This window comes from Pleurodeles waltl, chromosome 1_2, assembly GCF_031143425.1.
Source record: "Pleurodeles waltl isolate 20211129_DDA chromosome 1_2, aPleWal1.hap1.20221129, whole genome shotgun sequence".
In the NCBI taxonomy this organism is placed as follows: domain Eukaryota; kingdom Metazoa; phylum Chordata; class Amphibia; order Caudata; family Salamandridae; genus Pleurodeles; species Pleurodeles waltl.
In genome coordinates, this window is record NC_090437.1 from 360,583,109 (window position 1) to 360,606,136 (window position 23,028).

The 23,028-nt window shown below is 45.6% G+C and overlaps 1 protein-coding gene across 1 annotated transcript in view; it reads left to right on the forward strand.

The window, feature by feature from the left end:
- The window catches only part of SLC44A1 (solute carrier family 44 member 1), a 417,537-nt gene that overhangs the window by 310,106 nt on the left and 84,403 nt on the right, over nt 1–23,028 (forward strand). Inside the window, exon 8 of the mRNA XM_069239753.1 lies at nt 3,814–3,953. Coding sequence (XP_069095854.1) covers nt 3,814–3,953 — 140 coding nt within the window. The remainder of the gene's footprint in view (nt 1–3,813; nt 3,954–23,028) is intronic.

The following is a 23,028-nucleotide window of genomic DNA, read 5'->3' on the forward strand; positions in this document are numbered from 1 at the left end:
GATCTTGGGAGAACCATGGGTTGTTAACATGTTGAGGAATGAAACTTGGAGCCTGCATAAAAAGGATAGAGTTTATAATATAAGGGTCAATCTTACCTTGAAAAGGGTAAAGGGAATCACTAAGGATATAATTAGTATCTACATTTTTATTGGCCCTTGTGTAAGGGGGTAATAACATTGGGCTTTATTCTGTTCATTTGAGTTTTCACCTTTTTTGACAAGGTGAATGTGTGCAAAAGGCAGGGTATGTGACCTACGAATCCTATAGGGAAGGTCAAAATGATCCTGTCTAAATAAATTAGCCAGAGGCAAAAGAAAAGAGAGAGAGAGAGAGAGAGAGATCAGGCCGGTGACATCTGCGGTGCATGGTAAGGTCATTGAAAATAGAGCTCCTTCATGTGGAGGCTTGGTCAAGTTTAGTGACGCCTCATAGGATTACTCAAGACAAAGATTAATGTCTTCGAGCAACTCCACATATTTGTGATTTAACATTCAGTGGTAAAGAATGTCTGACAGCTGTAAGTTTCTCCATTGCCAGATTAGGTGGCCGATACAGTAATACTAGAAGTAGAAGCCTTATGGGAAGTATTGTTAAGGTGTTTTATTGAGAGCTGTAGCTAGAGAATCTGTTGGAATTATTTCCTGCTCCGAGTGATACATTCACCTAGCGTGTAGAGCAACAGACTTTAAAGCATAGGGGTACTTTTTAGGCAATATTATCAAAGGGGAAGGACACTCGGGTACGTAATGACTGGGGTTGAGTCAGAGGTCCTGAGGCAAAGCAGCAGGCCCTACTCCACCCCAAACGACCCTGAAAATGTTGGTTTAAACTCTCAAAACTGTTGGATAGTGTGATTTTCAGGGTAGTATTTGAATGGAAGGTTAAAAGGTAAATGAAACACTGTGATTGAGTTTGTTTTTTGGAGTCCCAATTTATGTTCCTTTGAAATGTGTTTTAATGAAAGGCTCGTTTTGAGGTTTACAAAAAGGTGGCAGTAGGTAGGGTAGGGTAATAACAGATTTTACATACAATACAAATCTTAGGTTGTGTTGGTGGTGACACACAAATGTTTAAGTATTGTGATGGTGTCTAAGATGATCTCACTATGTGGAAATGCTGACCCACTGTTACGACTTTATGAATTATGTTTGAGAGAACATCATTTCCTAACAAGATTTTTTTCATGAAAATGATGGTAAGTGCTCCAGAAGCTAAAATGAGGACACATTTTCCATAAATTCACAAATCTCTCTGAGCCATGTGAGAATAAAATTTGACATGTTGAGTAAAACATATATCTCCCACAGACGCAGCAACCTACCAGTTGATTCCTCTGTGTTCTACAGGTGCTTCAGCAAAGGGTTGCAGTGAACAACTAGACTGCTAACATTCTAATTTTATTACAAAACATGGCACATCTGAATGCCATGTTGCTATAATAGGAACTTTAGAATGGAAATATTTTCCTATAGGGAAACAAACAAAATGCTGGGTTACATGTTGCCATAAAATTACAGTTAGCACTCTAAAATTCTAAAATGATAGAATATTTTCTATTGATTGTCAATATCTTCCTTTTCCATATCAGAAAATCTGGCAGGCTGTGGGAAATGTAATTTCAACAGCACCAGCAGTTTGTGGATTCCTTCAACATTGGTGTAATGTAGCTTCACAAAAGATTTCTAATTTACAACTAGAGTGCTAACATTTTATACAGTGGAACAATGGGCTAAATGTTGCTGAATCAGAGACGTTCACTTTAAAGCATTTTCTATGGAGCAGGCTGAAGTAAAAGAGCCTGGCATTGTTAATACAGATACAAAGCTAGTTTGGTAAAAACATACAAGGGGGAGGTATACATTTGTAATCATTTATGGCATTATATATTCTTATTTGTGGCATAATATATTTTAAAGGGCTAAAACAGTTATTGAGAGATCCCTACGTACGTCTAGCAGCATCCCTTTTCCACGTGTTTTTTTTTCTATGCATGCTTTCCTAATTAATATCTCCTTAATTTTAAAATAGTTAACATATCGGTACGTCGTCTATTGGCATGCAGGAAATTGTTTGCAGATTGATCTCATATTTAAAACAAATAGATTTGTGTTTCTGTTTGATAGTGTGCTCTTAATTTGAGCTGATGTTTGGGCATTTAATTTTTCTTTTTTCTTTTACTCGCTTCGTTTTGTTAGCTGTTGCATCTGCATGCAAATTATTTTTTATTGTGAGTTAAATATAAGGAAATGATAAAATCCAGTTAATATATATTTGTCTATAAGATTGGTGCATTACATACCTTGTGAACAAGTGCATTTGCCGATAATTAAAATATATTTTTTAAAATAACATTCTAAATCAGTATTGTGGCTAGTTTCATAAAATGTAGTCATAACTGTCAATTGTCTGAGGTGCTAGCCAAGAATCTCCCAGGTAGCTACCGACCTGACAGGAGTCAATCAAAATGCAGCATTTAGGGTAGCGTACAGCTGTCTGATTTACAGTTCTACACATACTAAAAACCCAGGCATCAGATAAATAGGTTGCTGTTAAGCAGGTAAGTCAAACCCATTATCAGTGATTTACGTCTACAATTTAATTATGAAGCAGTGTCTTGCAACTGAAAGTGTTTAATACAAGTGCTGTTAGAGACTGGTATGGTCGGGGGGCTCCGCGGAGAAGAATCATCAGAGAAACAGTTAAAAAGTGAATAAGAAACCCTGATAAAGTCCCGTCCAGGAGACAAAACGTGTTGGCTGGGATGATCATTAAAGGAATAAAGAAACAATTTTTTATTGAAACACAATATCATGGTTCCCTCTTCATTGGATTTTTAAGAAAGACTGTATTTTTTATACAATAAGATTTTTAAGCAATGTTCTAGGATTACTGGCTTTTTTGAACACTCAAGGAAATTTATTTGGACTACCTTAGCACTCTAGAAAACAAGTGATTATGAGAAGAAATACAGAATATAGCAAGAGAAATGTAGTAATAGAAAAAGCCCAAGCAGGGTCGGACTGGGACAGAAAGTAGGGCTTGTCACCAAAAAAGTGGTCCCTATGAGCAAAAAGGACAGCTAAAAATTGGCTAATATTTTCAAATGTGTGCAGTTTTAAACTTTTAAAAACACGCAATATAGGCGTTTTGCAAGGTATGGGATACATACTGCATGAGTTTCACCTTGCTGCACACAATGTTTGTGGTAACATGAGGAAACTCTAGATTAAAAAGGGCCTAGCAAACCATTAAATGACCAACAAAAGGCCACACCCCGGTTAGACCACCCCTTCTAGCACTGTCGGATACCAATCAGACGTGAGCCCAAGTATCAGGAAGCCAACTGCTGAAAAATGATTTCAACTAGTTTGGCCTAAGATTATAGCTATATATCTCTGATCAAGAAGTTCTTAAATCTGCACAGAAGGTGCTAATTACAGTGTTCAAAATATAGCAATTTCATCAACAACTATTCGCAAATACGCAATCTCATAATAATATATGCTTTCAATGTAAACTTTAGAAAAATAACAAAATATGAAGTCTAGTAGCAGCAATCTGTAAACAGTGTTCCGCTATTTCCACATGTGTTGCAAAAAATGTGATACAGTGATGTTTGAGGAGCTATGTTGTGAGGTATTGAAATGTTTATTTTGGACATGGTTTTGGTGTGATAGCAGTGGTAACGAAAAAAATCTTTAAAATTCATTGTTTTTTTTAAATTTAGATGGTTGTGTTATTTATGCCGTCAATTACTTAAAGCTGTATAAGTCAGACATAATTAAACTTCCTTGTCTGTTTTTCCTGTCTAGGAGGCACAGGTGTTCTTTGGTGGTTGTATGCAGACAATAAAAGGACGTTCAATAACGCTCTTCCTCCAGATCAGCTTCAGATCGCCACTGACAACCTTAAGGCTCTTTTGATCTATGCCATTACTGCCACTGTCTTTACTGTAAGTGTTTGTAGAATGCTGTTATCTAGTGCACTGAGGAGAAGATTGTACTTTTTCTTTGCCTTGTTCCTTGTGCTCAGTGACTATAAAAGACAGACCTGTTTCTTGATTTTTACATGATGTCCTTTCGTTAGGTTTTTTTTGTGACCTGCTGACTGAGGATTCGAGTTATGCCACACCGATGAGCCCTTGCAGGTCAAAGCGTCGGGGTCACTTGTGTTCTTGTTCATCAGAGAAGTTGCGAAGCATTTGTGTGCAGGCTGCCCCTTTTGGTATCAGGAGAAAACTGATAATTTGTTTGGCCTTTCTTTGTAATAGGTTGAATGAGTTTAACATAAGTATTTGCTTTCACAGTAGTGACGTATTCAAAGGTAAGATATGGTGGATGGCATTAGTAAAGAAATGGACTGTTTTCTGGCTTTTCTGGCCCCTTTGTCCTACTGGCAGTCTAGACGGCAGCCCTCTTCTTGTTCTCACTGTATGTAGAAAACAGTGCTTTATATTTTCCTTTATGCATGGTTTAAAGAGTGCCATGGTTACAGAAAGTATTTAAAAACCTCTTGGTATGGTTTAATGCCAGATTTCAGTTCTTCTCCCCTTCATTGTAGATTCCTTATAATAACTTTTGCATGTAATGCATTCATATACCTTTTGATGTCCTTAGTGTGTCTCATTCACCATATTTTTTCTGTCTGTGGATGTGAATTATTCTTGAATTCTCATGATTAAGCCCCCCGGTATTCGTGGAAGAATTTGTGAATCTTGACCTATGACAAGTTGTTTAGATGAGCTAATGAATTTATCTAAAAACTTCTGCATAGCAGACCTCACACATTTCACATCAATACACAGAACAGACAGCTAAGCTTACACCAAAATACTGCCAGGCCAGCAGTGTAAGTTAAACATATACGTTTGATGGCATGTGTAGCATAAGTCCGCCACCTAGTGTTGGGCTCGGAATGTTTCAAGTCATTTTTCTTCTAAGAATGTTTTGGAGTCACGGGATCGAGCGACTCCTCTCAGTGAATACTGCGCATGGGCCATTGAGTAATTTGTTACATTGCTTTCCCACAGGCGGGTGGATGTAAAGAGTGTGTATATGTTTATGTAGATAGATGGTAAGTAAAAGAGAGAGATGTCCATGCAATGTATATACATATTTACAATATATTGTACTACAACAACCATAGGCTTCTGGGGAGGTGGGAGGGCACATGTGAATCAACAGCACTACATGACACAAACAGTTGTCTATAGGGTAAGTAACATTTTCCATTTGATGGCATGTGTTGCTGCAGATACACATGCTTTGCATATACTATAAAGCAGTCCCCTCCCAAATAAGTGGTGTCTATCCCTTAGGAGTTAGAGCATCTTGATATAATGTCCCAAGTACTGCTTGTCCAACATTTGCCTGTTGGCGAGCTAAGACATATACACAGTAATGTTTAGTAAATATGTGTGGTGTAGACCATGTAGCAGCTTTACATATATCTGCTATTGGTATGTTCCCTAAATATGCAATTGAAGCTTCTTTTTCTAGTAGAATGTGCTTTAGGAGCTATAGGTAGCTGTCTTTTAGCCTAAAGAATGCACATTTGAATACACTTCACTATCCATCTAGCTAATCCATTTTCTGAAATAGGATTATCTTTGTGAGGTTGTGAAAAAGCTACAAACGATTGTTTTTATTTCCTAAAGTCTTTTGTTCTGTCGATGTAAAACATGAGAGCTCTTTTAACATCAAGGGTATGTAGAGCTCTTTCAGCAACTGAATCTGGTTGTGGAAAGAAGACTGTTAATTCCACTGATTGACTAATATGAAAATGTGAAACTACCTTAGGTAGGAACTTTGGATTTGTTCTAAGGACTTTGACCTTATGAATTTGGAAGAAAGGTTCTTCTGGAGTTAACAATTGAATTTCACTAACCCTTCCTAAAGAAGTTATGGCTACTAAAAAAAACAACCTTCCATGAGACAAACTGTAATGTACAAGAATGCATGGGTTCAAATAGTGAATCTGTAAGTCTTGAGAGTACAATATTAAGATTCCAAAGCATTGCAAAGCATGTGAATCTACAGCACTACATGCCAGGAACAGATGTCTACTGGGTAAGTAACTATATATATATATGTTCTATGGCATGTGTAGCTGCAGATACACATGCTGTGCATTATTATCCTGCCATCTAGTGTTGGGCTCAGTGTGTTACCAGTTGTTTTTCTTCGAAGAAGTCTTTTTGAGTCACGAGACGAAGGACTCCTCCCTTTCGGCTCCATTGCACATGGGCGTCGACTCCTCTTAGATTGGTTTTTTTTCCGCCATCTGGTTCGGACGTGTTCCTCTTCGCTCCATGTTTCGGTTCGGAAAAGATAGTTATCAATCGGAAAATTTGAAGGTATTGTTTGCTCTCGGTACCGGGTTAGTGCTAGCACATCGACACCGAAGAAAGAAGAGCTCCGGCAGCCCTTCGGGGCTTCCACTCCTCGCGGGGCCTGGTCGGCCCGACTGCGTCCATCTTCAAGGCTCATGGAACGGACCCCCTTCTACTTCTGTTCCAACTGCCACGCTAAGTATCCTTATACAGACCAACACTTGGTCTGTAATCTGTGTTTGTCCCCCGAACACAAAGAGGATATGTGCGAGGCCTGTTGGGCATTTCGATGCAAGAAGACACTGCGGGATCGTAGAGCTGGAAGACTTCAAATGGCGTCGACACCGGCCGGGCCCCCCCGACGTCGAAGAAGAGGAGACATTATCCATTCCAGATTCGGACTCGGACGAGCCTGAGAGTGAGCAATCGACGAGGCAACAAACCGTGAGTAAACCATCCACGACAAAAACTCACTCGAAAATCATGAAGGCCCAGGGGACGCCACCTCCAACAGGCCATGGCTTTACCCGAAAACACTTGACCAAACATCGGCATGGGAAAAAGGCCTCGCTCCGACCAGACTCAACACTGAGAGATTGGCACCCCGAAAACCAAAACGGTTTTCCTCGGAACCGAAAAAGACTGCCGAAAAGGTTTTGGTGCCGAAACATGCAGCCTCAGAGCCGAAACACAGCTCCTATGCAGACGAACAGGGCCTTTCCTCACAATTACAAGGCCACAGGTTTGAACAAGAACTGGGCATGGGAGAGCCAGACCATACCCAAAGGAGGCTCCATATACAAAAAGACACAGGGAAAATCAGAACTCTTCCTCCAATAAAGATGAAGCGGAAGCTTGCATTCCATGAGGCGGAAATGCAGCCAAAAGCAAAAGTGGCTAAAGAAAAACCACCACCACAGTTTTCTCCACAGCTATCGCCACCGCACTCGCCACATCTGTCCCCAGTAGCAACACCCCCAATGATGCAGCCACCAACGCACACAGGGATGAGCCAAGATGACCCGGATGCATGGGATTTGTATGATGCACCGGTCTCCAGTTACCAATACCAAAGTTTGCCAATGTTACCAGGCATGTTAAAACACGCCAATCAGGTGTTTCAAGACACAGTCAAGAGCAGAGCCATCACACCTAGGGTGGAGAAGAAATCTAAACCTCCCCCTACGGACCCTCTGTACATTACACAACAGTTAACTCCTGATTCCGTGGTAGTAGGAGCAGCCCGGAAAAGGGCAAACTCACGAACTCCTGGAGATGCACCACCACCCGACAAAGAAAGTCGGAAATTCGATGCAGCAGGCAAAAGGGTGGCAGCACAGGCAGCCAATCAATGGCGAATTACCAATTCACAAGCTCTACTGGCAAGATACGACCGGGCACATTGAGACGAAATGCAACATTTCATTCAACACCTTCCCAAAAAGTTCCAGAAACGTGCCCAACAGGTTGTCGAGGAGGGCCAAACTATCTCCAACAACCAAATAAGGTCGGCTATGGACTCAGCAGACACGGCGGCCAGGACAGTAAACACAGCGGTAACCATTCGGAGACACGCTTGGCTACGTACCTCCGGATTTAAGCCAGAAATCCAGCAGGCTGTGCTGAATATGCCTTTCAACGGACAACAATTGTTTGGGCCGGAGGTGGATACAGCAATAGACAAACTGAAGAAAGGCACTGACACGTCCAAAGCCATGGGCGCACTCTACTCCCCACAGAGCAGAGGCACTTTTAGGAAGCCGCACTTTAGAGGGGGGTTTCAGGCCCAGACCACAGAGCCTTCACCTCACAAGTCAGACCCACATACCAGGGCCAATATCAGAGAGGATGTTTTCGGGGACAATATAGGGGTGGGCAGTTCCCTAAAACAAGAGGGAAATTCCAAAGCCCAAAACCCCCACAAACTAAACAGTGACTCCAACATCACAAACCCCCACCACACAACACCAGTGGGGGGGAGGCACACAGATTATTACCAAAACTGGGAACACATAACTACGGACGCGTGGGTTCTAGCCATTATCCAACATGGTTATTGCATAGAATTCCTACATTTGCCACCATTTGCCACCAGATGTGCCTCCAAGAGCACACAACATGTCCAAACAACACTTAGATCTGTTATAACTAGAAGTCCAAGCATTGTTACAAAAGGAAGCAATAGAATTAGTACCCAACCATCAACAAGGAACAGGTGTTTACTCCCTGTATTTCCTAATACCCAAAAAGGACAAAACACTGAGACCCATATTAGACCTCAGAACACTAAATCATTACATCAAATCAGACCATTTTCACATGGTGACACTCCAAGACGCGATTCCCTTGCTCAAACAGGACTACATGTCAACATTAGATCTCAAGGATGCTTATTTCCACATACCCATACATCCTTCCCACAGGAAATACTTGAGGTTCGTAATCCAAGGCGTGCATTACCAATTCAAAGTGCTAATGTTTGGCATTACAACAGCCCCAAGGGTATTCACAAAATGTCTTGCAGTAGTAGCTGCTCACATCAGAAGACAGCACATGCATGTATTCCCTTACTTGGGCGATTGGTTAATAAAAACCAGCACTCAGCAACAGTGTCTTCTACACACAAACTACGTCATAGAAACCCTTCACAAGTTAGGGTTCTTTATAAACTATCAAAAATCACATCTACATCCATGTCAAATACAACAATACCTAGGAGCGACAATCAACACACAAAAAGGGATTGCCACTCCACGTCCACAAAGGATACAAGCCTTCATGCACCCAAATCAACACTATCAAGTGAGGTTTGTAATGAAAGTACTAGGCATGATGTCTTCATGCATCGCCATTGTCCCAAACGCAAGACTACACATGCGGCCCTTACAACAGTGCCTAGCAACCCAATGGACACAAGCACAGGGTCAACTTCAAGATCTAGTGTTGATAGACCGCCAAACACACTCCTTGCTTCAATGGTGGAATCCTATAAATTTAAACCAAGGGCGGCCATTCCAAGACCCAGTGCCTCAATACGTGATCACAACAGATGCTTCCATGATAGGGTGGGGAGCACACCTCAACCAGCACAGCATACAGGAACAATGGGACGTTCAACAAAGGCAATTGCATATAAACCATTTAGAGCTGTTAGCGGTGTTTCTAGCATTGAAAGCATTTCAACCGCTAATAGCCCACAAACACATTCTTGTCAAAACAGACAACATGACAACAATGTATTACCTAAACAAACAGGGAGGGACACACTCATCACAACTGTGTCTCTTAGCACAAAAGATTTGGCATTGGGCGATTCACAATCACATTCGCCTAATAGCACAGTACATCTCAGGAATTCAAAACCAGTTAGCCGACAATCTCAGTTGAGATCACCAACAAACACACGAATGGGAAATTCATCCCCAGATACTACAAACCTACTTTGGAAGCTGGGGAACACCACAAATAGACCTATTCGCAACAAAAGAAAACGCAAAATGCCAAAACTTCGCGTCCAGGTATCCACACCCTCACTCCAAGGGCAATGCGTTATGGATGAGTTGGTCAGGGATATTTGCTTACGCTTTTCCCCCTCTCCCACTCATTCCGTATCTGGTAAACAAATTGAGTCAAAACAAACTCAAACTAATACTAATAGCACCAACCTGGGCTCGCCAGCCATGGTATACAACACTACTAGACCTGTCAGTAGTACCTTATATCAAACTACCAAACAGACCAGATCTGTTAACTTAACATAAACAACAGATCAGACACCCGAATCCAGCATCGCTCAATCTATCAATCTGGCTCCTGAAGTCTTAGAATTTGGGCATTTAGACCTTACACAAGAATGTATGGAGGTCATTAAACAAGCTAGAAAACCAACTACAATACATTGTTACGCAAATAAATGGAAAAGATTTGTCTATTACTGCCATAATAATCAAATTCAACCACTACATGCTTCAGCAAAAACATAGTAAGCTACTTATTACACTTAAAAAATCTAATCTAGCTTTTTCTTCCATTAAAATACATCTCACAGCAATATCTGCCTATCTGCAGATTACACATTCAACATCACTCTTTAGAATCCCAGTCATCAAAGGATTTATGGAGGGTTTAAAAAGAATCATACCCCCAAGAACACCACCAGTTCCCTCGTGGAACCTCAATATTGTATTAACACGACTCATGGGTCCACCATTTGAACCCATGCATTCTTGTGAGATGCAATACTTAACCTGGAAAGTAGCCTTCCTAATAGCTATCACATCTCTTAGAAGAGTAAGTGAAATACAAGCATTTACTATACAAGAACCCTTTGTACAAATACACAAACATAAAGTGGTTCTCCGTACAAATCCCAAGTTCTTACGAAAAGTTATATCACCGTTCCACCTAAACCAAACAGTGGAACTCCCAGTCTTTTTTCCACAACCAGACTCAGTAGCTGAAAGAGCCTTATATACGTTAGACATTAAAAGAGCACTAATGTATTATATTGATAGAACAAAACAGTTTCGCAAAACAAAACAATTGTTTGTAGCCTTCCAAAAACCTCATGCAGGAAATTCAATATCCAAACAAGGCATTGCCAGATGGATAGTGAAATGTATTCAGACCTGCTATATTAAAGCAAAAAGAGATCTACCTGTTACGCCAAAGGCGCACTCCACTAGGAAAAAAGGCGCCACAATGGCTTTTCTAGGAAATATACCTATGAAAGAAATCTGTAAGGCAGCCACATGGTCTACGCCTCATACATTCACAAACCATTACTGTGTAGATGTGTTAACACAACAAGCCACAGTAGGACAGGCTGTATTACGAACATTATTTCAGACAACTTCAACTCCTACAGGCTAAGCCACCGCTTTTGGGGCGATAACTGCTTACTAGTCTATGCACAGCATGTGTATCTGCAGCTACACATGCCATCGAATGGAAAATGTCACTTACCCAGTGTACATCTGTTCGTGGCATGAGACGCTGCAGATTCACATGCGCCCTCCCGCCTCCCCGGGAGCCTGTAGCCGTTATAAGTTGATGAAACTTGTAAATTTGTAAATATATACTATTTTTATACACATTATGTACATACATACTCACTCCATTGCATGGGCACTTTTACTATATACCCAACTCCTACCTCATCCTCTGCGGGGAAAACAATCTAAGATGGAGTTGACGCCCATGTGCAATGGAGCCGAAAGGAAGGAGTCCCTCTGTCTCGTGACTCAAAAAGACTTCTTCGAAGAAAAACAACTTGTAACACTCCGAGACCAACACTAGATGGCAGGATAATGCACAGCATGTGAATCTGCAGTGTCTCATACCACGAATAGATGTACACTGGGTAAGTGACATTTTTCATATATATATATATATATGTTCGATGGCATGTGTAGCTGCAGATACACATGCTATGCATAGCTCTTCCGACATCTAGTGTTGGGCTTGGAGTGTTAAAAGTTTTTTTTTCTTCGAAAAAGCCATTTTGGAGTCACGGGATCGAGTGACTCCTCCTCTCGGTTACAGTGCGCATAGGCATCAACTCCATTCTTTACGCTGTCGGGTTTGGACGTGTTTCCTCTCGCTCCGAGATTTCAAATTGGGAAAACCTTAGAAAATCTTTTTCATTGTCTGTATTGTTTTGGTCGCGTTTTCCACCTAGTTTCGAACCGATAGTACCATCGGAATCTAGATTTCGCCTTTCTGGGTGCGTGCGCCCGACTCAGGCCTATTTGGGCCTACCGCGCAGAAGCGTGATGGATCAGACCCCATTTAGATTCTGCCTTCAGTGCCACGCGAAGTTTCCATATACAGACCAACATCTGGTTTGTAATTTGTGCCTTTCTCCGGACCACCGAGAAGAAGTTTGCGAAGCCTGTCGATCGTTTCGATCTAAGAAGACCTTGAGAGATCGCAGAGCCCCCAAGATTAGAAATGATGTCAAAAAGTACAGACGATCTTGACTTCCTGGAAGAAGAACAGGCGCAGACAGCAGTCTCCATCCGAGATACTGACTCCGAGCAGGAATCGAAAGAAGATAGGCCTATCACGGCTGGCCAGAACGTGAGAACATCTACCCCTACACCCATCTATGAAAAACTACCGAAGGCCTTGGGTACACCACTGCCGGAAGGCCATGGTTCGGCCCGAAAGAAGAATATCGTCGCCCGACCTTTGGGTTTGGCGCCAAAAAAGGCCACTCCTCCGTCCACTTCGGAGTTGAGCAAGTCGGTTAAAAGTTTCACCTCGAACTCCAGTAAGCGTCCTCACTCCTCGGATTCGAAGATTCAACGTCCTGCTTCGGAGCCGAAACAGCCTACTTCATTTTCAGGACCAAAAAAAAAGATTCACACTTCGGGGCCGAAACAATCCTCATACACAGAGTAACAAGGACTTTCGAGCAAACTTAAACAAATCTCGAAGCCGATGCAATAATCTAACTGACCTTCTGATGAGGACACTGAGTTTCAGCCAATATTGGAGGTTATAGATGAAAAGCAATCTAGAATCCATATACATAAAGAGACTGATAGAATTCTGACTGCACCTCCTTTAAAGACTAAAAGAAAGCTGTTTTTTCAAGAGGAATTATACTCTGCTCAACCACCAGCAAAAGTTCAAAAACAAAAGGAGAAACCAGCACCTCTCCCTGCTTTTCCTCCTCATTCTCCACAGCTTTCTTTTTCACCTCCTCACAATAGTCCATCACCATTGCCTTCTCCAACTCACTCAATACCCAAGGGTCCACTGTCTCTCCACAGGGGGATCAGTATGACCCTGATCCTATTCCAGACAGTGATCCTGACCTATACCCCTCCAAGCCTTTTCCACCAGAGGGCACTACTGCCTACACTCAGGTAGTCTCTAGAGCAGCTTCTGACCATAGGGTGCTTATGCACACTGAGCCCCTAGAGGAGGACCTTTTGTTCAACACTCTGTCTTCCACTCACTCTAGATACCAGTGTCTCCCCATGTTGCCTGGAATGGTCAAATATGCCGACCAACTTTTTTGTGAGCCTCTCAAAGCTAGTGTAATTCCTATTTGAATTAACAAAAAATACAAACCTGCTCCTACAGACCCAGACTACATCACACATCAAGTTCCTCCAGACTCAGCAGTGGTGAGTGCGGCTAGGAAAAGAGCTAACAGGCAATCATCAGGAGACGCTCCTCCACCTGATAAGGAGAGTAGAAAGTTTGATACTGCTGGAAAAAGAGTAGCCACGCAAGCGGCTGACAAATTGTAAATTTGCAAGCACTTCTTGCCCGATATGATCGAGCCCACTGGGATGAGATGCAAGAAATCATACAGCACCTCCCAAAAGAGCATCAAAAGAGAGTACAACAGGTTGTAGAAGAGGGACAGGCCATAAGTAACAACCAGATAAGGTCTGCCCTCGATGCTGCTGATACAGCCGCAAGGAGTGTACATACTGCCATTACGATAAGGCATGAATGGTTACGCTCTTCTGGTTTTAAACCAGAAATTCAACAGGCAGTACTTAACATGCCTTTTGATAAAAAAACACTTATGTGGGCCTGAAGTGGATACCACCATAGAAAAACTAAGAAAGGGCTCAGATACTGCAAAGGTAATGGAAGCACTATATACCACACCCTACAGAGGCTCCTTTCGCGGGCCACAATTTGGACGAGGATTTAAACCACAATCCTCTGAAGGTTCTACCTCCCAGACAAAACAGGGACAACAGACACAATTTCAAAAAGGGGGGTTTAGAGGGCCCTATAGAGGACAATATTTCAGAAACAGAGGCAAGTTCCAAGCCTCAAAACAAGCCACTACACCATCCAAACAATTACTTTTATCACACCCCTCTGCCACACACATCTCTTGTGGAGGTAAGACTAGAGCAATTTCTCTCTCATTGGCAAAATATCACCAAAGACAATTGGGTGTTATCAATTATCCGCAATGGCTATTGCCTAGACTTAATCTCCACTCCTCCAAACATATTCCACCACATTACCACAAATTGTCCCCAGAATGCAACGTTCTGTTCCAACAAGAGGTACAATCCCTACTACTAAAACAAGCAATAGAGGGCGGAGCTACGGGCGTCAAGATGGCGGTCGCACTCTGAGAGTGCTCTGGACCCCTCCGTCATCCGCCCCATGAAGCTGCCGTTGTCCAGACATTTGGCGCTGCCCTGGGGGCGCCTGTGGGCTCCTGGACCCCGGGGATCCCCTTGAAGATCAAGCATCGGAAATATCCGAGCCGTAAACGCCGGCCGCGAAAACTAAGATGGTGGCCGGGGCCGCAGCGCCCCGCCGGACCCGAGGTGAGGGGCTGGTCCGCTGATGCGGCTGCTCTGAATGCTGTGAGTGGAGCCAGGGCGCTGGTGCTGCACCCAGAGACTTGGACTCTTGCGGGACTGTGGTGTGGATGGCAAAAGAAGACCCGTGGCAGCCCGGACCCCGCTGTGCAGGCGCGCGGAGGTCCGGGAAGAAGAGGAGACCGATTAGGACGGGAGGAGGACTCCCCCACCAGGCTTGACCTGATCGGAGAAGATCAGAATGGAGGCCGTGGCTGCGGCACCTCGCCGGGCCCAGAGAGAGGGGCTCGCCCGCTGACGTGGCTGCTCTGGGTGCTGTGCCTCGGGACCCGGACCCCAGAGGGCCATGAAGAGGCTGTGGAGCGGACAGCAAAGGAGAGGCTCCCGAAGACCCGGACCCCGCTGTGCAGGTACACGGAGGTCCGGGAGGAGGAGAGACGGCTGGGGTGGGGAGAAGACTCCTCCACCCCACCCGAGGTGAGCCGAGGAGCGCCGTGCGGGGCGTTCGCGTTCCCAGCCATTGTCTCCGTGCGCTGGAGGCGAGGCAGGGGGGCCCGGCGATCCACTGGCCCCCGGGTATTGCCCCTGGGAGGCAAAGCGACACCGGGATCGAGGGGTTGGGGCCTCCCTTCCCCCCTCGGAAGAAAGACAGAGCTCCAGCCCAGCTTTAAGAGGAGATAAGACTTAAACAAAATAACAAGCCGGGCAGCTGGACAGCCCAAGACTCCCCTATTGAATATCAATGCAGCTGATCACATAGAAGAATCGATATACAATCCTGACTGGTGCGGAGGGACCTCTCCGTACCCCCGGCCGCACTTCGGGACGCAGCGCATGCGGTGCACACCAGCTGACCCCAGCCGGGGAGACCTCCTGGGAGTGAGCTGGGACACCGGGGAAACAAAAGCCCTGAGATCTCCTGGTGACCTAGGAGAGCAGGGCAAGGACTGAAACGGGACCGAGCGGTCATCCGACGGCGTGATCTGACGGAGTAAATTGAACCTGTGACTACCGGACCCTAGGGAGGGGGCTGGAGTGATGCTCGCCCGCGTGTGCTGTTGAGACCCTGCTGGTGGACCTCCTCCGGGGCAGCCCCCTGTTGGGGTGGTTCGGGTGCTGGAAACTAGGCGAGGCGGCTCTGAGAGTCAACATAAGCCGCCCCCGACTTCCTGAGACAAAATGGGTAAGGACAGGGCGAGCAAGCATCCCCCAGCCTCCCAACAAAAGATCGACCAGTTCACAATGCCGGCGGGCCCCAGGAGAGAAGGGGAAACCGCTAGCGCTAGACGGAGTGAGTGCCATCCGCCAAGCAATCCAGTTATCGCAATCAGCCGTGGAGAACAGAATCGGGGAAGTGCGAGAGGATATGGGCCTTATCAGACAAGACCTCAGTATGCAGTGAGCCGAATTACTGAAGTGGAAGGTCGGGTCTCCCAAACTGAAGACGAACTAGCAGATCTTAAGACAAAAGTGGCCCAGTTACAGACTCGAACAAGCAAACTGCACCGTTGTGCAGAAGATGCAGAAAATCGATCGAGGTGCAACAACCTACGCTTTGTCAGATTCCCAGAGGGTGCGGAGGAAGACAAAGCTGCGGAATTCTTGGAGCGCTGGATCAAGACCTGGACACCAGACCAGGCTCTTTCACCCTGGTTTGCAGTTGAACGCGCCCACAGAGCCCTTGCACTGCGCCCCCCCCGGTGGCCCGAAGCACCCGATGATCGCACGCTTCTTCAACTTCAAAGATCGGGACAATATCCTTAGAGAGGCGAGGCGCTCTGAAGATCTTCAATGGGAGAACCACAAGATCTTAATATTCCCAGATTACACCCAAGAGGTCTAGGCCCGCCGCCGGTCGTACGAGCAAGTCAAACAGAAACTTAGAGCAATGCAACTCTCGTACATGCTCCTCTTCCCTGCGCGGCTTAAAGTCATCATGGCTGGTAGGGCGCATTTCTTTGAATCTCCGGAGGAGGCATGGGACTGGCTGACCGAGGAGGGCATCGGAGCCCGAAGGGGACCCCAGAAACAGGGGGGGAGCCCCCCCGGGATGGACCCCCCCGTGGAGGGACCACGGAGGAGCCGGAGACGCACCAGTTCTCGGAAAGGGAAGCGGGGGGTCCTAGCCGTTCCCATGGGTGGGGAGGCGTCTGGAGACCCTAGCTCCCAGACGGAGGGGGCTGCTGTTGAGTCCCTGGAGATGCAGGACCAGGTGCAGACCGAGGACGGCGACCGCCTGAGCCAGTCCCCGATGCTTGCTTGACTGAAATGTTATATGGAGCTCACATCATGATGCATGAGGAGACCGATGTGACTGGGTCGCCCTGAGGGGCCTCATGGGGTGCTTCTTTTGGAGGCCCGTCGGCTCCCTCGGGATCGCCAGGTAGGACTTGATGAAGACTTTTCATTGACGATTGCAAATGATCCTACTGAATGGAGGGGTCCACCACTCCACTCCTATGGCAGTCTCACTGGCTGCTACGTTTTGGTTGGGTACTTGGGCGACAGATGCTTCCGGGGTGGGAGTATGGGGAGGGGGGCGGTTGGGGGGTGAGAAGTTCGAGTTGGGGTTAGATAGCAACATTTTGACAGCCATTTTCTACGGTTTTAATATTTCACTGTTATGTTTTAAACGGTCATCCCTGTGTCCACTGACAGACACCCGACAAGATACAGCACCCACGCAGCCCACGTCTGGTCCTCACGGACACAAATCATCTCCTGGAATGTGAACTGGCTGTTCGATAAGATCAAGAGATCCGCAGTATTCAATACCCTCTGTAGATACTCCCCCTCGGTGGTCTTACTGCAGGAAACCCACCTCCTGGGAACTAAATGCCCTATGCTCACACAAGGAGGATTCAATAGAGTTTACCACGCGGGCTTCTCCAGGGGCTCCAGAGGAGTGGCCATCCTACTCAGTCGCTCACTACCTATGGTGATTACATCTACGCTGTCTGACCCACAAGGCAGGTTTGTGGTTGCCTCGGGGGTGCTTCACGGTTCACCGCTGAACCTTGTATGTGCGTACCCCCCCCCCCCCCCCAGCTGGATTCGATGCCTTCCTACTCTCACTCCGTCAGGTAGTAGCGGGACTCCTCCAGGGACCACCTTGCTCAATATTTTGAGCTGAACCTGGGAACGGTTCGGTCCCCAGGTATAATATGGGCCGCTTGCAAAGCCACACTAAGAGGACATGCCAAGTATCTCCTTCGTTCACGCAAACGTGCTCGAGACTCTTGAGTATCTGAGCTGGAAGCTGAAGCACTAAACCTGGAGCGCCAACAAACGAATTTAGCCTCGGCCTCTACCTTGAGGCAACTCACTAAGGTCCGAGAGGAAATTAGGCACATAGTGCTAGAATCAACAAAACACCTATGGAGAGCATCAGCCGCCCGTATATATGGCTGGGGAGACAAGAATGGGAAACTCTTGCATTGGCTGGCCACACGCCCCTTGGCTAATAGAATTATACCTGAGATTAGGGATGACTCAGACGCTCTTGTTACAACACCTGTTGAGATTGCACAGAGCTTCGCCTCTTATTATACACGCCTGTACGCAGAACACCCTCGACCCAGTGTTGAAAGGGAATCCCCCCTCCTGAACGACTTAACTCTTTCTATAGTATCCCAGGCAGCAAGGAGTAGGATGGATGAGGCAATTAGCCTCACAGAAATAACCAGCGCGATTGCTAGCCTGGCATCAGGCAAGACCCAGGGCCTGATGGCTTCCCGGCAGAGGTATACAGGAAGTGCAGTGATATTTTGGCTCCACACCTGCTCAATATGTATGAAGAAGCTGAACGGAAGGGCCATTTCCCTCCTGAGATCGATCTAGCTACAATAGTAGTGATCCCCAAGACCCAACCTCCGTCGCAATACTGCTCGGCATACCGACCCATTTCACTCCTGAACACCGAAGTCAAAGTGCTAGTCTCAATCCTTGCCTCAAGGCTGAGAGACGTAATGCCCACATTGGTGCACCCTGACCAGTGTGGCTTCATGCCTGCCCGTAGCACTAGGCACTGCATTAGGGGGTTACACCTAGCCTTGGCGCACCACAGGACCCTGTCTCATACCCCCCTGGCTTTGCTTTTACTCGATTTCGAGAAAGCCTTTGACACAGTAGACTGGTCCTACCTCGAACACGTCCTACAAAGAAACGGACTCTGACCCAGATTCCGAGGCCTGGTGAGGCTACTTTACTCTAATCCGAAAGCCCGTGTCCAAGTGAACGGGGTAGTCTGCGACCCATTCCCCATTGGCCGTGGCACCCGGCAGGGGTGCCCATTATCTCCACTGCTTTTTGCACTAATAATAGAGCCACTGTCGAAGTTGCTTCGGGAAGACCCGTTGATAGAGGGTTGGCCCTGGCCTGTTTTTCCGGAAGACCGGGTAGCATTATACGTGGACGACGTCCTGCTGTACATCTCTAATCCGGCTAAAAGTGGCCCCCGCATTTTACAAATCATAGGTCTCTTCTCGGAAGCCTCAGGACTGATCCTAAATCCTAGTAAATCCTTACTGGTTCCCCTCCACCAGTCTCGAGACTGTGTGGACTGGCAGCAAAACATTCCAGTACAGAGAAATAGCTTTAAATACTTGGGTGTGCATGTCTCCATGCTCCCTGAGCTAACATGGGAACTTAACATCACACCATTAACCAAGAAAATTAAAAATGACCTCCAGCGATGGAGGGACCTCCCCCTTAATCTACTTGGGAGAATCGCACTTTATAAGATGATGGTTCTCCCCAGACTCCTCTATCTCCTCCAGAATTTCCCTCACCATATTCCCATGAGATGGTTCAGAGAGATGGACTCACAGGCACGCCAATTTTTATGGAATGGCACCCGTCCCCGGTTGGCGCTTAAAACCTGCCAAAGAGACGTTTATGAAGGGGGGCTAGGAATGTCCAACATTCATTACTATCATCTAGTAATGCAACTACTCGTGATTAATGATTGGATGGGGGGTGGATGGACAGACCCGGCGTACCGGCTAGAACTCCAGACAATGAGCTACTCAAAGATCTTTAATGCCCTATATGGTGGGCCGATCTCGCGAGGGACCCCGGAAGTGACCAGTTTGGTATTGCAGGGTTGGCGGACAGCCCAAAAGGTGACAGGGTGGTGGGGGCGCCTCACCCAGCAGACCCCACTATGGCAGGGGACTCTCTTAAGGGAAGTGGCGGGCCTGGAGGGATTCCAGAAATGGGACAACATAGGTATCTCTACACTTGGTGACGTATGGGAGGGGTCACACATGCGTTCCTTTGAAGACCTCCAGAAAAGCTTTTCATTAAACAAAGCGCAATTCCATAAATACCTCCAGATCCGTCACGCCCTACTGGCAGAAGTCCAAACAGGGGACAGCATACCTGAATATAGCCCTATGGAGGCGAGAACACTGATGGGGAACCTGGGTAGGGGAGGGGTCTCCCAGATATATCATATATTAATCACTATCACTGCCTGTTCCCTGGAGGGGCTGCGTCAGAAATGGGAGGGATGGGTGGGTCCTATGGAAGAGGTGAACTGGAACGAAGCTTTGGCAGCTCCACACACAATAACGATGACGACTCGTCTCCGACTAATACAAACCTATTATCTCCATGCGGCCTACCCTACACCCGCCAAATTGCATAGGGCAGGTCTCCGACCCGCAGCGGACTGCCCCCGCTGTATGGGCCCAGATGCTGATTTTTTCCACATGGTATGGACCTGCCCAATTATTAAAGCCTACTGGGGGGCGGTTACAAGGGAGATCTCAATGGCCTTACAGATAGACGTGGGGTTGACACCAATGCCACACCTGCTGGGGATCATGGGCGATATTGGACTAAGGAGAGCGGAACGAACCTTTCTGGGGGTGGCGTGCCTGGTGGCCAAAAGAGACATAATGGCAGACTGGAAAACCAAAAGCGCACCGGCTTTGACTAAGTGGAGACGAGGAGTGGATTGGTGTGCAAAGCGTGAGAAACTCGTATACGAGGCTAGAGGATGCCCGCATAAATATAATAAGGTGTGGGGGAAGTGGGAGGCCTCAACGATTAACCTTTCTGCATGACTGACTGGCTCAACACTGGAGAGAGCCGAAACTAACCCCTCTCCTCCCCCCCAATGGGTTAAATCATTCATGAAACGCTCCAACAGGGAGAAGCACAATCTACTCACTCAATGTATTGTCTAGGACTTGGGATTGACCGATGTTCGGTGCCCGTTGGCGCCTAGTTACATGTATGTATCACTGTTAATTTTTTATTTTTTGCAAAACCAATAAAAAAATTCTTTATAAAAAAACAAAAAAAACAAGCAATAGAATTGGTCCCACATTCTCAACAGGGAACAGGAGTATACTCACTATACTTCCTCATTCCCCAAAAAGATGGCACTCTAAGGCCTGTCCTAGACCCAAGGCCTCTCAATCTATACATCCTGTCAGAACATTTTCACATGGTAACTCTGCAGGATGTCATTCCACTACTACAAAAACAAGATTACATGACTGCTTTAGACCTCAAAAATTAGTATTTCCATATACCCATCCACCCAGCTCACAGAAAATACCTTAGGTTCGTCATAGCAGGAAAACATTACCAGTTCAAAGTTTTGCCATTCAGCATAACAAACGCTCAGAGTGTTCACAAAATGTCTAGCAGTAGTAGCAGCCTACTTAAGAAGACAACACATTCACGTCTTTCCATATCTAGACGATTGGCTAATAAAATCAAGCAATTTTACACAATGCCAAAAACACACTCAGTCTGTAACAGAAACCCTGCGTACTCTAGGGTTCACACTAAATTGTTAGAAATCACATTTTCAACCAGCACAGTTAAAACCTTACCTAGGTGCTATTTTGAATACTCAAAAAGCCCTAGCATATCCAAATACACAAAGGATACAGGCTTTCCAGAATCCCATCCCACATATACAACCAAATCAACAATACACTGTAAGATTTATCATGAAAATTCTAGGGATGATGGCATCTTGCATAGCCATAGTTCCACATGCAAGACTAAGCATGAGGCCTTCACAACAATGCCTCTCACAACAATCGTCTCAGGCACACGGTCAACTTCGAGATCTAGTGTTGATGTACCGCCAAACGCACATGTCGCTTCAGTGGTGGAATCTCAGCAATCTAATGAAGGGGCGATAATTTCAAGACCCTGTGCCTCAGACCATAATAACAGACGCATCAATGATAGTTTGGGGAGCTCATCTCAAGAATCATACCACTCAAGGGGAATGGGATCCCAAACAGAAACAATTTCACATAAACCACCTAGAATTATTGGCTGTGTTTCCTGCCCTAAGAGCGTTCCAGCCCCTTCTCAAATAGAACACTGTTTTAATAAAAACAGACAACATGACCACCATGTATTACCTCAAAAAACAAGGCGGGACACATTCATCTCAACTGTCTCTGCTAGCCCAGACAATATGGAAATGGGCAATTCACAATCACATTCATCTATTAGCAGAATACATTCCAGGAATAGACAATCAGTTAGCGGATCTGCTAAGCAGGAATCGCCAACAAACTCACGAATGGGAGATTCACTCCCAAGTACTTCAAAAGTACTTTCAAAAGTGAGGAACACCAGATATAGATCTATTCGCAACAAGTGAAAATGCTAAATGACAAAACCTTGCATCCAGACACCCACATCCCCTATCGAAAGGCAATGCTCTATGGATCAATTGGTCAGGGATATTTGTTTATTCTTTTCCCCCCTCTCCCACTCCCTCCCTTTCTGGTCAGCAAACTACGTAAGACATCTCTAACCATGATACTCATAGCCTCAACATGGTCACGTCAACATTGGTACACAACACTCCTAGACCTGTCTGTAGTACCCCATTCCAAACTCCCAAACAGACCAGATTTGTTAACACAGAACAAAGGTCAAATCAGGCACTCAAACCCCAATGCTTTCAATTTAGCGGTTTGGCGTCTAAAGTCATAGAATTTGGGTACCTAAAACTTCCATCAGAATGTATGGAAGTGATTAAGCAGGCACATAAACCTATTACTAGACAATGTTATGTTAACAAATGGAAAAGCTTTGTCTTCTACTGTCAATCCAAAAACCCTGAGCCACTTACAGCATCTATACAAGATATTGTATGCTACTTACTTCATTTGCAAAAATCAAATTTAGCTTTCTCATCCATCAAAATTCACTGTTCGATGGCATGTGTAGCTGCAGATACACATGTTGTGCACAGCCCGCCATCTGGTGTTGGGTCGGAGTGTTACAAGTTGTTTTTCTTCGAAGAAGTCTTTCGAGTCACGAATGGGCGTCGACTCCATCTTCGATTGTTTTCTTTCCGCCATCGGGTTCGGACGTGTTCCTTTCGCTCCGGGTTT